Genomic DNA, 15,551 nt, shown 5'->3' on the forward strand with positions numbered 1-15,551 from the left:
ATTTGCTAGCTTCTACAGCTGTCCCTCAGGCAGGCATTCAGTCACTGGCAAAAGAAATTGCAACTAGTACAAAGGGTGAGCAGCTAATCCCATACCTGGAGAAGACCCTGACAACTAATAATGTGTGCATGCATGATCATGTGCTTGTGTGTTTCCTCATTGTCGTAAACATGAACCCTCCATGGAGATATCAAGAACCTTGTGGCTTCCCAAGCTGCCAAACCAGTAGCATGCAGACTGTGGAAGGGGACACACCAGTGACATGGTTTATCACTGTGTACTTGAAGAGGATGGTGAGTTTGAGTTTGAGACCTGAGGTCTCGTCTGTGTTCCAAGGAAGTGATGGAGATGAGGGAACACAGTCCAAACCATGTGGTTATCATTCCAAGCCCCCCACAGCCACAGAGGTCCTGCAGACCCTCCATGCATCAGCTGGGGAGGGAGACCCACATCTCCTCTCCCAGTGCCTGTACCCACCCAAAGGACCAAACACAACCATCAGTCTTGTCAAACTGCTTTAATATTTGGACATAAAGACAGGACAGAGCCAGTTAGGCTGTGCACAAACAAGATCCCCTTGAGCAACAGTGCAAGGCTGCTGAGCTTCCCTTCTCAATGGAGGTGTGGGTTTGGCCAAGATGCAGTTCAGCCGATGACCGCATCCTGAGCATGCCAGTGGGGTGTATGTGTTGGGTAGGGAAAAGGGATAGGGGCTTGCGAGGGCAGCTCAGAGGTTGTTCAGCTCCAGTAAGGTCTGGTCCAGGACCTGGTGTATCCCCACATTCTCCTCTTTGGCACTGGCCAGGCTCTCTGTGAATACAAGGGACACCCAGCCACGCACACAGACACAAACCAAATGTACCCAGGTGCAGCGGGATGCACACACACCACACAAGCACAAACACACACACACACACACACAGATGGACATTTCAGTACAGCAACAGCCCCCAGTCAAACGGGGAATCCCCTGTGGAGTATAGTCCACACAGGTAGCCCCAATTCTGGCAGGGATGAGTCCAGCCATTCTGGGATCTGCCAGGGAAGCCAGGCCAGTCAGGCTGGTCACTGGGACAGGCAGTTACCACTCTTCAGCATTTCCATCTTCCCAGGTTGCCCCGTTGCCCGTGGCTGAGCACTCTGCAGCACAGGTGCCGCTGGCGAGTACCATTATTTGGCCAGACACTGGGGCATCACCACTGGCCAGCTGCAGGCACATGCAAAAACCCTTGGCCAGCAGAAGCAGAGAACCAATGCCTGCTGCATGACCCAGCAGTGCTCCATGAAGAAAAGAAGTGAGAAAGCAGCCCATGAACAGCCCAGGAGAGTGGGCAGAGGACAACAGAGATAAGGAGCAGAGCTAACAAGGCTACAAGGATAAGCTCTGCCAGGCAGCCTTCTGCCAAGGCAGCCTCCCTCTGGTGTTCACTTCCAAATGGCATCCTGCTTCCCCCAGAGACAGGAATGGAACAAGACTGCTGTCCACCCAGCCCTATCTCCCAGTGTGCCCTGCTAGCCTCTTCCCTGTCCCAAATTTGGGGCAGCAGGTGCTGCTGGATCCCTAGCTCTTTTCCCAACCTTCCCAGCACCCTCCAAGGACCTCTTTCTAAGGGGATCCATCCTGCACAATTTGGGGTGACCAGAGTGAGGAGGAAGAGGCTGCCCACTGACTCGCAGGACAAGGGGAGGAAGGCAGCAGTACAAACCACCACATCCCTCCCGAGAAGAGCCAGGATGATGCCAGAGGACATCCATGACTACATGGGCATCCCAGAACATCCCAAAACCTTTCATATCTCTCCCACAAAAACTGATCAACTCCAGAGGGGCGCCCTGTCCTGCCCAATCAGGGTAGTTACCCCTATGAGGATAAGGCAAGGCTTCACACCCTGCCTCACCCCAGTGGGGAGGGGCTCCCAGCCTGGAGCCAGCCTGGCCAAAATGGGGCAGGGAGGCTGGGCCGGGGCCAGGAGCTCTGGGCAGCTCAGTTGTTAAGTTCAGTAAGGATGACCCGCAGCTCGTTAGTGAGAACACGGTTTTTCTCGGCCTCCTGCTGAGAGCGCTCTAGAGAAAATGGAGAGACATCAACGCAGCACAGGAAAGAGAGAGAAAAAAGTGAGTTAGTGAAAAGAGACAGCATTCCTGAAAGCCTTCACTGGAAACACCACAAGCCACCCAGCCAGTGGTGGGATACAGCTGGACTGGCAGGAGGCAGCCAGTCTTTGTGCAGGGACAAGGCTGTAGGTCGACCAATTTGGAAACTGGGTTCTGGGATAGGGTAGGGTAGTGAGGAAGGAGGAGGTGGATCAAGACCAATTTAGAGATCACAAGAGATCACTACTGAAGGGTAGCACGAGCCTCTTCACCAAGAGAAGGTGATGCAGGAGTTATGACAGGGATGAGATTGCTGCTTGTAGGCAATGTCTGAGAGTAGAGACAGGGAATGGACAGGACCGGGTCTAACCCTGATGTTTCACACCAAAAGACTCATGGAGAAAATGGCATGAGATGGGGAAAGCTGCGTACGAGAGTCAGGGGGTGGTAGGGGTCAGCACAATGGCCCCGTCCCGCTCAGCCTGGCAGCATGGGAGCCTCTTGGGTCTCAGCCATAGTCAGCCTGGGGGGCCCGTGGCTGTGAGCTGCCTGCAACCACCTCCTACCACACTGCAGACAGCACCCACATGAGACAGCAGGAGATGAGGGACAGAGTGGCATGAAGAAAACAAAGGAGAAACCAATGTTAAATTTTTATTGATATCAACTCATTAACCCAGAGGGACAGAACACAAAAGAAAAGTCATGAGATGCAAACTGAAGAGCAATGTGCAAAGGACAGAAGGGTGAGGGAGGAGTGAGGGTCGCCTGCCTGCCGGGGAACAAGGTGTCTGCACAGTTGGATCCAACCCTCTATCCCCCAGGCCTGAGCTTTGGCAGTGAAGGTGCCGCTTCCCCAGTGCAGGTCATCCCCATGCTGGGGCCAGCAAGCAGCACCAGGGGACTTTGCTGGAAGTATATGGGGGGGGAAATGGCCCCCCAGCCCTGGAGCTGCAGGGTCCCCAGTGCTTCTGCTGCTGGGGAGCCAAGGAGGGAGCTGCTGGAACAAAGGGCTTCTGGGCACAGTCCTGATCCCCAGGGCAATGCTGTGGCATGGGCCTACAACTACACTGTCCAGTCAGTATGTGGGGCTGCTCTCCTGCCCTGAACAAACAGCTCTAAGCACCTACACCTTGTCTCCCCAAAGAGGGGTACAGCGGGAACACCCCGGGTCAGCTCCTGTCCCAAAGGAGCTGATGGACAGGCACAGGCTAGGTAGGACAGAGGAGGACAGAGAGGGTAGGGAGAGAGGTGGGATGGCCAGGCAGGCAAACAGCCAAACTGGGGAGTGACAGGCAGGGAGCAGGTGCAGTGCTGGTGCCCAGCGTGGGGCTCAGAGGGAGGTGATGTCATTAAGTGCATTGTCCAGCTCCTCGCTGATGGCTTTGTACTTCATCTTCTGCGCATACACTTCATCTGCAGGTGAAGGCAGGCAGGGAGCAGTTGGTGGAATAGAGTGGAGGACACAAGGTGGAGAGAGAGAGTGGCTGTGAGCAGCGGGCTGAGGGCAGCAGGGGGGTGCGGGCACAGGCAGCATGGATGTGACCCTATTGCCTACCCGAGAGCAGGGCCCAGACCCCAGGAGCTCTGTGCTCCCACACCAGATGCCGCAGCATCCAGCTGCTCTGCTCCCAGAAATCCGGACCACCCCTCCCTCTGGCCAAGAACTGTCCAGCCCCACCAGGGGCATGGTGTGTCCAGTGCCACCCCAGGAAAGAAGGACACGGGGCTGGTGGGGACATTTTACCTTCTAGGTCATCAATGGTTTTCTCCAGCTTTGCCACAGACCTCTCGGCAAACTCCGCCCGGGTCTCAGCCTGTGGGAAACACAGCGGGGAAAGGGTGAGCTGCAGGACACAGTGGGTGGTGCAGGCTGCACTGCACTCCAAATCTGCCCCATTTGCATCTCTGGCACCCTCTTCCAGAAGCCCTCTCATGGGAAAGGCAAGGGACAAGAAGGCTCCATGAAGCCTCACACCCTAAATCAGAACAGACTAATGAAAGTCATCCCAGACCACCTGCTATGATGCTGGGTTGCAACTTAGGAAACTGTGAGAGGACATAGGCATAATGGGGTCAAAACACATTCAGGATGGCACACACTGATTCTGTGGCAGCCCTCCAACCCTTACCTCCTTCAGCTTTTCCCCTAGAAGCTTGATTTCCTCCTCGTACTTATCCTCCTTGGTGGAATACTGCAGAGACAGAGACAAGCACCTGTGAGTCCCCAGGCATGCCTCCAGCTGTCCTTCACCCCAGCAGGAGACTGCAGCATTCCCAAACCCCACGCATTCTTCCCAACCCTAGCAGCCTCCCTGGGTCCTACCTTGTCAGCCTGGGCCTCCAGGGACTTCAAGTTGTTGGTGACAATTTTCAGCTCCTCCTCTAGGTCACCACATTTACTACATCCCAAGCAGGGCCGGCAGGAGGGGGGGAGCAGGGCCAGAGGGCAGGAGAGAGGCAGGAGCAGAAAGAACAGGCACGGGGAAGCAGGAAAGAAAGAGAGAAAACAAGTTGAGAAAGGAGAAAACTCAGTGCAGGTGGACCAGGAGCAGAGCCACTGCAAGCAGGAGCTGCCAGGACGCATCTGTTCATCCGTTCCTTGTGCTTCCTTGCACGGATACTTCATGCATCACCACCAGCCAAGCTCTTGCTGGCTCCGCCAGGGAAGCAGGGATGGAGGGATGGAGGAGCGTGCCCAGCCTGCACCTGCTGGAGAGGTGGGCAAGGGGAGGCTGGTGCTGGAGGCAGTGGTGCAGAAAGGAGAGAGGTGGCTCGCATGGTTCAAGAGACAGCAACAGAGAGAGGGGGCTGCTGCTAATCGCCCCGCGCCCCTGCCCCAGTACCTCTTCCTCTGAGGCAATGAGGGATTTGAGAGACTGGTCCATGGTCCGCAGCTCTTCTTCCAACTGTCTCACTCGGCTGGGGTGGAAGAGGGGCACCCCGGGAGGGGGACAGCAGAGAACAGGGTCAAAGATATGATGCCAGTGGGTTGGCACACCCCTACCCCCAGCCTGCAAACCCAAAGACCACCCCAGTGACACACCCTGCTGCTTCCAGGGACAGACATCCCCCTCCCCATGTCTGCCAGGGATTTGGGACAAGGGTTGTGTGGGGCCCCTGCATGCTGCCCACCAGGAGCCCCACTCACCTCTCTGCCACCTCTGCCCTCTCCTCGGAGCGCTCCAGCTCTCCCTCAAGAACGACCAGCTTGCGGGCAACCTGTTGATGGCAGCGAGTGACCCATGTTAGCCCTGTGCCTGCCTCAACTGGGGGCATAGGGCTAACAGGAGATGGCTCTGGGTCCTGCCAGGGTGTCTGGACTGGGGAATGGGGTACACACCTCCTCATATTTGCGGTCAGCCTCCTCTGCTATGTGCTTCGCCTCCTTCAGCTGCATTTCCTGGAGTTCCATCTTCTCTTCATCCTTCATGGCCCTGTTTTCGATGACCTTCATGCCTCTGAGGAAAGACCATGCCAGATTTTACTGCTTGTGGGTCAAGGTGTCATCTGCACATCCTGCCTGCCCATCTGCACATCCTGTACCCTAATCACACCACCCTCTAGCTTCAGAGACACGGGACATTGCTCAGGGAGGATGGCATACAGTAGGATCACACCAACAGTACCGTAAAAATGCTCCTGTGGAGAATTACAGTGGAACTGGCCCCAGGGCTATGTTCCAGAGTGAGGTATATCTATGGTGGCACTCAAGCAGGCAGGTTCTGACCCCATGTTTGGTGGGAAAAGGTGTCCAGCCCAGGATGAGCCAGCCACAACCTCCACAAAAACAGCCTGACAGGCTGGAAGCCCTTAGGAAATATTGGAAAACGTCCTGTGGCAAAGCCTTTTTCATTCAAGGTGATGCTCACAAATAGGGAATTACCAAACCCCCACAGAAGGAGACTCTCCTCCTCTCACTAAATGCTGTTGCTCAAACTGATCTTTGCCAATGAGGGAAGAGCTCACATAACTGCCAGGAACACTGTAACATGCTGGGTGCTCCCATACAAACTGAGTGTCCTTGCCTGCACAGCTCCAGCCTGGGAAACATACTTGCCCTGAGGATGGGGCAACATACACCCTCTAGAAGTCTTTTTGAATGAGGCTGTCTAGTCCTCAAATCTGACCTTTGTTACCAGCACAGAGGTTTCCTCTTGGGTTCTTATTTTGTCCTTGGGCATCTTAAGCTGCTCTGGGAAATAAAACATACTCATAACGTCCTCTGGCTTTGGTTACAGTCTGGTGCTTTTATAAATACCAGATAAAATTTTTCAGGATGTTATGTGTGCTCTGCATAAGAGTGTCTGTATCTGGGGGACTTCTTTGCATTGTGGCTTTGCTCTCTGCCTTTGAAATCTGCAGGAAAGTGAACAGAAACCCCAACAAGGTCACCTCAGAGGGACCCCCACTGCAAAACTAAGGGGGCTGTCTGGAGTCCATGGTGAGCTGACACCATTCCCACTGTCCCTTTCCATCCCACCTCTCGCTCTCATCAGCCGCCTTCTCAGCTTCCTCCAGCTTCTGCAGGGCAGTGGCCAGACGCTCCTGGGCACGGTCCAGCTCCTCCTCTACCAGCTGGATACGGCGGTTGAGGGAAGCCACTTCAGCCTCAGCCTGGGGGAACAGAAACCCCTCAGTCATCCCATGTCAAATACATAAATTGTAAAAAGCATTTTCAATTATTACTCCTGTTTACCATCCGGAACGCCCCTTGGCACTGCGTGACAAGCCCATGTTCACTGGAATGGCTTGCCTGACCATGCGTTCCCTCGCCTCTCTATAGGGTTATCTCCATCCCTAGTGGCTGTTTGATGCTGGCTTCTCCCAGCCTTGCCATGTGCAGCCCCACCATGTCCTTACACTTCCAGCTCCCGCCCCAGAGGGGAACAGGGCACGTTCGCTGGGGCAGGGTGGTCATAGCAGCCGTGCCGTCATGGGGATGGTATTTGGGGTTTGCAGAGCAGTGAGTAAAGGGGGAGGAATGCCCCGTGCAGCTTCGCTCCCGAAAAGGAGATCAGAGCTGCTTGTGGATTTCCTGTTTACAGAGGCGGTGGAGTGAGCCGGGAGCTTCTCCTGCAGGAGCCCCCAGGGCCCTGTGCAACAGGGCAGCCTGAAGCTGAGCACGGAGTCCCCCCAGCTGATGCACAGCACAGTGCCGGGGGCAGTGGAGCGAGTCGCCCTCAGCAGGCTGGCGCCTGGCCAAGATGAGGCTGGCAGGACCAGGGCCCTCCCTTTCCCAGGCTCCCCACGCACAGGCCTGGGAGCTGGGGCCGGCCAGGAGCAGTGGCCCTGGCCCTCCGCCAGCCTGTTGACGCCTGGCCTTGCACTCTTTCCATTTGGTAAAGGCCTCCTGCTCCATCGCCACAGTCAGAAAATGCTGCCTCAGCAGCTCTCAGCCCCGCTTCCCACTAGGAGGGTGCGAGGAAGACAAACCCCCGAATATCAAGGGATGGGTGGCAATAAGATCTCACTGTGAGGAGCAGCTCCATGCACCAACCCAGGAGACAGAGGCTCCTGCTTGTATTCACAGGCTGCAGCAGGACTGGCTGGCTGCAGTGCCTGGACACAGCCAGCCTCATGCCCCAGCTCTGGGAATGCCCCCGCGAATACTAGCCAAGCACAGGGACTATGGGAGCAGCAAGGGGCTGTCACCCTCCATGGCCCCACTGAGCAATCCCCTGTGGGGAGCTGGCGGGGTGGGGACAGGCGCAGCCGGCACCTCTTTGAGGCGGCTGCCAGCCCCACAGCTGCCAGCCCCACAGCTGCCAGCCCCACAGCCGCCACTGCCCCATGATCGCCCTTTCTACAGACACTCAGAGACTTCGTCCCCTGCCAGACCGCCCAACGGGGAACCGGAGCTGGCGCCCACAGGGCAGCCCTGTGCCTGCAGCATCAGCCTCACTGCGTCGGTAGATTTTTTTTCCCGGGGAATCACCCCCCAAGTGGGTCAGAACTGCCCGGATGGACACTTGGGAATATGAGCTCTCCCGGCAGCTCCCAGTGACCAGGGAACCCGATCTGAGGCTGCAGGAAGGGGCCATTTCCTCCGCACACAGCCCGAGTGACAACAACCCGGGTACCGCACCCAGCTCTGCCGCTCCTGATATGGTGAGAATGTTGAATGAGTGGGCATAGGAAAAAGAAAGAAAGGAAGAAAACAGAAAGCTCCAACAACTACAAAGACAAACCAGGAAAAAGCTGCAGCTTGGGCATACCATCCCGCTGCCAAAATGGAAAATTTTGGCCTGGGGCAGTGTGAAGGGGTGGCGTGTCCCCACGAAGAGACAGGTTGGAGCTAAAGCTCTGCGGGCCGAACGGCTGAGTCCGCTGGAAGCCGCACAAGAGCCTGGGCGTGGGATTCTGAGCTGTGCACGCCGGCCTGCGAGGGAAGAGATCCGTTCCCAGGAGGCACCCGATCCCAAGGCAGGGCTGGCTTTGCCCGCTGCGGCCAGCCGGGGAACCCCGCTGCCCGCAGCATCTTCTCTCGCCACACCGACGGAGGAGGGAGGCGGCGGGCGGAGGCCGCCCGAGGCAGGCACTGCCCGAGCTCCCTGCCCCGGGGCTCTCGCCAGCTGGAGGCGGCTCCCCGCGGCTCCCCGGGAACCTCCCGGCGCTGCTGCGCCCCGGCGGCAGCCGGCCCGGCTACCGGGGCTCAGGGCACCGGGGCCGGCCCGCCAGAAGCGATGCCGGGCCGGCGGGGGATCCAGAGGAGCTGCCGGGTGCCCCCCGCCCTCCCTCTTCCCATTCCAGCGGCCCTTACCCGCTCCCGGGCCTGCCGCTCGGCATCGGCCTCCCGCTGCAGGTGCTCGGCGCGCTCCTCCGCCTCGTCGGCCACCTGCTGCAGGCTTTGGATCTTCTTCTTGACGGCATCGATGGAGCTGGGGCTGGCCATGGCGGAGGCTGCTGGCGGGGAGGCCACACCGCCGAACCCTTTGTGGGATCCGCCCGGCTCGGGCAGGAAGCGTTCAGGCAGCGGCCGCTCCCGCCGCCCGCCCTGCCTCCATCCCTTCCTGCTCCTCCTCCTCCTCCTCCTCCTCCTCCTGCTCCTGCTCCTGCTCCTGCTGTGCTGCCTCCGGCCGACCTGCTCCGCCGCTCCCCCGGGCGAGGCGTGCGGTGCTCACCCACGGCAGGAGAGAGTTCCCACGCCGGGAGCGATGCACAGTGCCACTCATCCCAAATAGGACAGAGGGTGCCCCCGGGCAGCGTGCGTGTCCTTCCCAGGCTTTGGTCACTGTCTCTACATCCCCGCCAAGGCAAGATGCATAGCTGCTTCTGGGCAGGGCACAGTGTCCCCCCACCCTGGGTCAGCACGCATGGTCCCGGGGGGGTGCATGATCCCCTAAGGGGGTACGTGGTACCCCAGGGAGGGCACACGGTGGCCCCAAGGCAGGGCACACACTTCTCTCCGTGCCCAGGATGCATGCTGCCCCCCAGGATGGGGTGCACAGTCACACTGAAATACCCCAGAGCAGTGGAGAGGAGCTCAGGGAAATAGACTCCTTTCCAGCAGTCCCTGCAGTCTGTGAGTGCTGGAGCCTGTCCTGTGGAGCCCCCATGGCCACAGGAGCAATGTACCCATGTTAGTTGCCAAGTGCTGCCTTCCCCAGCCATTGCTGCAGAGCTAAGGAGGGTTGGGGAGTTTTTGTTATGGGAAGTCAGTCAGAGGCATGAGCAGAGCCTGCTCCTGGGCTTTCTCCAGGGGTACCTGGGCTGCAGCCAGGTGCCCAGCATCCATCACGTTTAGTCCCTTGGTATTTGCTCCCCAATGTGAGGACCTATCCTGCAGCCCCACAGAGACTCAGGGGGCCCATGGAGACCCTGGCATCTCCTGCCTCGGGGACTGTGCCCTAAGGGGGAGGTCAAAGCTCCAGCTTCTGGCTCTCCATCCTGGCTGGGCCACATGTCTTGATCCATCAGAAGATGTTGGAGCTGCTGGCACTCAGTCCTCCCTTAAGATGTACTGACAGCTCCCTGGCTGCACTTCACACCTGCCTCCAGGAATGCCAGCTCCCAGGCTGACCTCACCAGCTGGCATCAGCTCCAGGACCAGGGGTCCTGGGGGTGACTCAGCCCCACTGCTATCTGCACCCTGCAGATCCGTGTCCCCTTGCGAAGAAGCAGCGGAAGAGGTGATACTGTGGGTCCCCTGGGAGCACACAGCCTTGGGCTTGGCCGTGGGTCTCGCTGGTCCTGCCCCTTCCCAGTCCAAGGCCTGGATGTCAGCAATGCACAAGCCAGGACATGGGGCCCAGTGCAGGAGCAAGGGTTCCTGGCAGCAGTGGGGCAGGGACATGCCGGCTGCAGGCAGAAGGGGGACAGGTTAGGGGGCAGCCACCCTGATCCCCCAGTCGCCAGGCTAAGTGCCTCCTGCCGTGGCCCCACCCCGAGATGCAGTCACTTCCCAGCAGAGTCCAGCTCCCTCCCACCAGCTCAGGGAATCGCCAAATAAGAGCAAAGTCTTGGCTGGGGAAAGCAGCTGGGGCGGGAACACGGGTGAAGCTTTTGGGATCATGGCCTGGGAACGGCAGAGTTTCCCTAAGGCCCCTCTGGGGTGGCTGGGGACAGGCCAATGCTGGGGATGTGGGGCGGTGAAGAGGGCTGTTCTGCCCTAAACCTCTTGTCCCAGCTGCACCATTTCCATCAGCCCTTGCCCATCCTGACCTGGGCACCATGGGCTGTCCTTCCTGGTGACAAGAGGTTCTAGGACCACAGTGGGCTCGCAGAGCTGCTGGGAATCTCTGTGGAGTTGCTGATCAAGAATCAGGCATTCCCTGCTCTGCACTCTCTGACACTTCTCCAAGTGCCTGGGGCAAAGTGTTTGCACTCTTTAGTGCAGTCCCTATGGCTTTCCTGCCCCACCATCCAGTGCCAGCAGCAGGGCAGGGCCATACTGAGGTGGGTGTTTATTCTTTTAAGGCAATGACATTTTTGCCAAGAGCAGAAGGCTGCCTGCATGGCTGGTGTGAGCCTGAGCCGAGTGAGGAATTGGGACACGCTGTGCTCACAGCATCCACTGTCCTGGCAGCCAGGGAGGACGCGGGGCTGCCTGGGGTGAGTGTGCTCTGGGGTCCACCCAGCGCTTCCTCTGCTGGAAGCAGGAGCTTGCTGCACCTTGCACCAGGGAGGAGGTGACACCAGCCCTGGCACTTAGAGCTGTCAGCACATTCTGGTCCCTGGTGAGGAGGGGACTCCCAGAGCCCCACACATGGCGCAGCCTTCCAGGCTTTGGCATGGACCTGGGAGGGCAGTGCTGGTGATGGAGCCCTAGCCCTGGTGCAGCCAGCCTCCAGCCTGACACGGCTCCTTCACCACGGCTCCTGCTCTGGCCCTTTCCTGTGGCTCCCATGCACTGTATCTTCTGATATGGGACTCTCCAAGCCCATGGATTTGCCGAATTGCTGTGGACCAAGCTCAGGGAAACACCCTCCCTGCCCAGGATGGCATCGCACAGCCCACTGCCAGCAGCAAAGCACTCCACACCCCACAGCTGACATCTGCCCAGTCTTTGTCTGCCCCTTCCTCTGAGCCCTGCACTGCGAACGTCACGTCCACTCTCAGCCACACTGAGTTTGCCCTGTCCCATACCAGGACAGAACCATTAGATCAGTGTGAGCCCCGCTGCACACAGCAGCCACCTTGCCCAGCTTGACATGCCTGCCCCACGCTAGGTTAAACGTGCCCTTCCAGAGGATTCTCAGTGTTTTAAAGGAGAGTCATCTGTAAGACCAGCAAAGAGGTCTGAGGAGATTGTTGCAATGGCAACACCAGGCCACAGGACTGGTGTTGCCATTGCTTGTCCTTGTCCGCTCACCCCTGTCCTTGGCGGGGGCCTCAGAGATTTGACGCATCTCCCCCATTTAGCTCCATAAACCAGCTGGGATTTAATTTTTTGTTCTCAGTCCTGAAAAGCCTGGCCATGCCCTGCTGGCTGTGCTCCAGACGGCTCTCCTTTAGCTTCTCCTCCAATTTCCAGGGTTGGTTTTCATCAAAGTGGGGCTGGCTATCAAAAGGAGTATTTATTTATAGGGTGTCAAATACCCTGTGTGGCACCACAGGTCGTTATACCCCATTCCCAAGCGGCCCCGTGGCCGCACACAGCTGTTCCACCCTTCATCCTGGCCAGGCACAAGCCAATTTCAACACCTTCCTAACATCTCCCCAGAGGGATCTATTTCCCAGGAGAAACATCAGTCATGGCACTAAATAAAACTCTTCCTGGCCTTGTCCTTCTCAGGGTACGAAGTAGAACACTGGACCCCAAATCCACCCAAATCCCCTTCCATACACCCCAAACATTCAGGCAGCACTCAGCAGTTAATCACAGCAAGAGATTTTTCTGTTTCTCTGATCTGCCACAGTTTAGCAAGCACCACAGTTTTTCCTACGAGCATTGAGGACGTGTGTGCCGGGGGACTTGTGACACAGCTTGGGACACTTGTCCCCCTTAGCTTTGGGGAGCCAGGCTGTAGGCTACCCCACAAAGCTCAGGACAGGACCAGCAACCAGCACTGCTCACCACAGCTGGCCTGCCCCCCCAGCCCACACAGGACCCATCAGCCCGGTTCAGTGTCAACATCGAAGGAATGGGATCCTGACAGTCTTCCCCTCGGACGCTTTCCATATAAGGGCCCCCTCTTCCTTTAACCCCCCCGAGGTCCAGAGCCTGTGTAGGGGAGGAGCTGCTGGCATGCCTACTTACATCTGTAGCTTTCTTCTCTGCCTGCTCCAGCTTCTCCTGGGCCTCCTTGACAGACTCGGAGTACTTCTCCACCTCATCCTCAGTGCCCTTCAGCTTCTTCTGCAGGCCCTGCTGTTCTTCCTCCAGCTGGGGAAAGGACAAAGGGTGGGGTTCAGCGGGGCTGGCAGTGTCTGCAAGGCTGGAAGGGGATCTGTCCTCCCATTCTCCTCCTGGGGACACCCAGCCTGTGTGGGGCACAGCAGGACAACATGGACATGGACATGTCCTCTGACAGCTTTGGGTCTACAGGTCCTTGGGGGGCTCTCGGTGTACAGCAACTTCCTGGACCCCCTTCATCCCTGAGCCTGGTGGAGGTAAGGGGGTGGTGGTCTCCTTCCCTGTATAGGGCACTGGAGAGCTCCTGTCTTGGGGATACAGCTCTGGGGGACACCAATCTGTGTTCCCATTTCTGTGGCTGCAGTGGGAGTATGCAGTCCCCAGGACTCTCCCTGGCACAGGGATAGGGAGGTGGAACTGGGGCGTCCCACTGAGATAAGACATGTTTGGGGGGACCAGTGTAAGGGGTCAAGGGTAAGAAACTGAAGTGTTGGTTCCTGGGGAACATGGGGTTCCTGGATCCACATGGGGTGATGTCCTTGGGGACATGGTCGCAGAGAGGGAAGGTCTTAAGGGCTGTCAATCCCTAGAGCTGGCATCCACAAACAGGTCACCCAGTGGGGCAAGGTCCTTGGGCCAGGACATGCTTAGGACAGGGGACTCCAGGCTGGGGAACTAGCGTGGGGAGCTCAGTATGGGGATTGCGTGATCCTAGAGAGTGGGTGCAGTGTCCCCAGGCTGGACAATCTGTGGGATGGCATCACCAGGGCTGGGCACCCGGTGGGATGGGGTTTCCAGGACTGGACAACCCTAGGGTGGAGAGTCCCCAGGCTGGACTCCCAGAAGAACAGAGTCCTGGGGCTGGACACCCCGCGAGTGGAGGGTGCCCAGGTATTGCCGGGGAACCCCGTGGGAGACTCACCTGCTTGCAGCGATCCTCCGCCTGCTTCTTATCAGCCTCCGCTTGCTCGGCGCGGTCGATGGCATTCTCCTTGTCCAATTTCAGCATCTGCATCTTCTTCTTGATGGCCTCCATGGTGGCGGGGTGTCGGCGACGAGGCGCGGGGCGGCAGAGGGACGCGGAGCACCGGGAGCGGCGGGAGCACCGGGAGCGGAGGGAGCACCGGCACTGCGCTCCCCGCCCCGCCGAGCTGCCTAAAAGCTGGGGAGGGGCCGTGCCGGGCGGGGGCTGCCCCGGTACCTCCCCCGCCGCCCGCCAGCACCTTTTAGGGACTGGCTCGCCACCGGCCCTCGCACCGAGCGGGACGGGGGGGCGGCCCCCGGGCGGGCATCGCCGCAGCCCTGGCGCCCGGCACCCACCGGGGAACAGGGCGAGGGACGCCCCGGGTCACGGCGCTGGGGACAGTCCGGTGGTACTGGGCAAGAGACGCCCCGGGATAGTGGCATAGTGTGCTGAGGGCAGCCTGGTAGCACAGGGTGACGGACACTCCGCGGCAGCACTGTGGTGGTACCCTGGTGGTGACACTGGATGAGGGACACTCCGTGGCACTGTGCTGGGGTACCCCAATGGCACCGGGCAGGGGACATCCTGGGGCACTAAATACGGGCACCCCGGTGGCACTGGCCCCAGTTAGAGCTGTCCTCATGCTAGTGCCCTAGGTACACCACATGCCCTGTCACAGCACCCTGGGGCCTGAGGGATCCTGCTTGCTGGCACTGGCTTGGGGACATCTCAAGGGCTGGCATGGCACTTGGGAACACCAGTAGGCTGGCACTGAATTGTAGGGGTCACACTCAGGCTGTGATTGCACTGAGGGACACGTTTGGCTGGCACTGCCCACACAGCGAAAAACCCCCAGGAGAGAAGCGAGCAGAGCCCCTGACTTTCCCATCCAGCTTCTGGTGGGGCAGGAGGGCCAGGGCTCTGTGCAGACTTCTTGGCACCCACCGTCCTTCTGTCTTGCACCTTGGTGCCATTGTCCCTGGCACCCACAAGGACACCTGCCGCATGCACAGCCCCTAGAGTGGCATTTTAGAGTGACACAGGGCATACAGGCAGCTCACTGCCCCTCTTCATTTTTCTGCTCTAAATAAACTGTATTCCACAGGCAAAAAAATGCAAACCCTTCAAATCCCAGCTCCTCCAAAAATAACCTGTACTTTAATAACGATCGTAAATGCTTCTGGCACATTCCCAGCTGCAGGGTGGGCTGTGGGCCGGGGGGGCTGGAAGGAGCTGGTGGAGGGGCCATGGGAGCTGTTTGGCACGTGTGGAAGGCTGGGATGGGATGGGGACAGGAGGGGTGCACAGGCTCCCCCAGCCTATTGCCCCTGGGCTGCAGCCAACCCTTGCTTGACACAACTTCTGGGTACCAGAGCTCCAAGAAGAGAGGAACAAAAAGTTTTTGACAGCTGGAGAAAGTGCCTTTTAGGACCCCTCAGGCCCGGATGGTGGAGGGCATAGGAGGGGTGGGAGCAGTCAAGGACCAGCAGGCTGCTGGCTCCATGGGGAAGGCAGAAGAGCTGCTGCTGGACTCCAGAGAGAAGCTATTAGTACTGATAAATTAGGCACATATTTGGACAAGGAAGTCTGTAACTGCCAGCGTGTGGCTTCTGAAGGGAGGGGGAGGATTCATCTCCCATCATTCCTGGGAGAGAATAATTGTTTTTCTGCGAGATGTTTTTCAGCCTGGGGCAA

General features: G+C 58.4%; 1 protein-coding gene across 8 annotated transcripts; it reads right to left on the bottom strand.

Annotated features, from left to right (window-relative positions):
- Positions 1-512: 512 nt before the first annotated feature.
- Positions 513-14,021, bottom strand: TPM2 (tropomyosin 2). Of its 8 annotated transcripts, none has more exons than XM_058824203.1 (9): positions 13,815-14,021; positions 12,797-12,922; positions 6,578-6,711; positions 5,438-5,555; positions 5,246-5,316; positions 4,421-4,496; positions 4,227-4,289; positions 3,842-3,911; positions 513-810 (listed from the first exon to the last, which is right to left on the bottom strand). In XM_058824203.1, the coding sequence occupies exons 1-9, from the start codon at positions 13,926-13,928 to the stop codon at positions 728-730; spliced, it is 855 nt and encodes a 284-aa protein (XP_058680186.1). In that variant the 5' UTR covers positions 13,929-14,021; the 3' UTR covers positions 513-727. The 8 variants fall into 8 exon arrangements, with proteins under 8 accessions (XP_058680186.1, XP_058680188.1, XP_058680191.1 ...); XM_058824205.1 differs by lacking the exon at positions 4,421-4,496 and adding an exon at positions 4,941-5,016; XM_058824202.1 differs by lacking the exon at positions 513-810 and adding an exon at positions 2,733-3,510.
- Between the last annotated feature and the right edge of the window lie 1,530 nt (positions 14,022-15,551).

Source organism: Ammospiza caudacuta, chromosome Z, assembly GCF_027887145.1.
Source record: "Ammospiza caudacuta isolate bAmmCau1 chromosome Z, bAmmCau1.pri, whole genome shotgun sequence".
In the NCBI taxonomy this organism is placed as follows: domain Eukaryota; kingdom Metazoa; phylum Chordata; class Aves; order Passeriformes; family Passerellidae; genus Ammospiza; species Ammospiza caudacuta.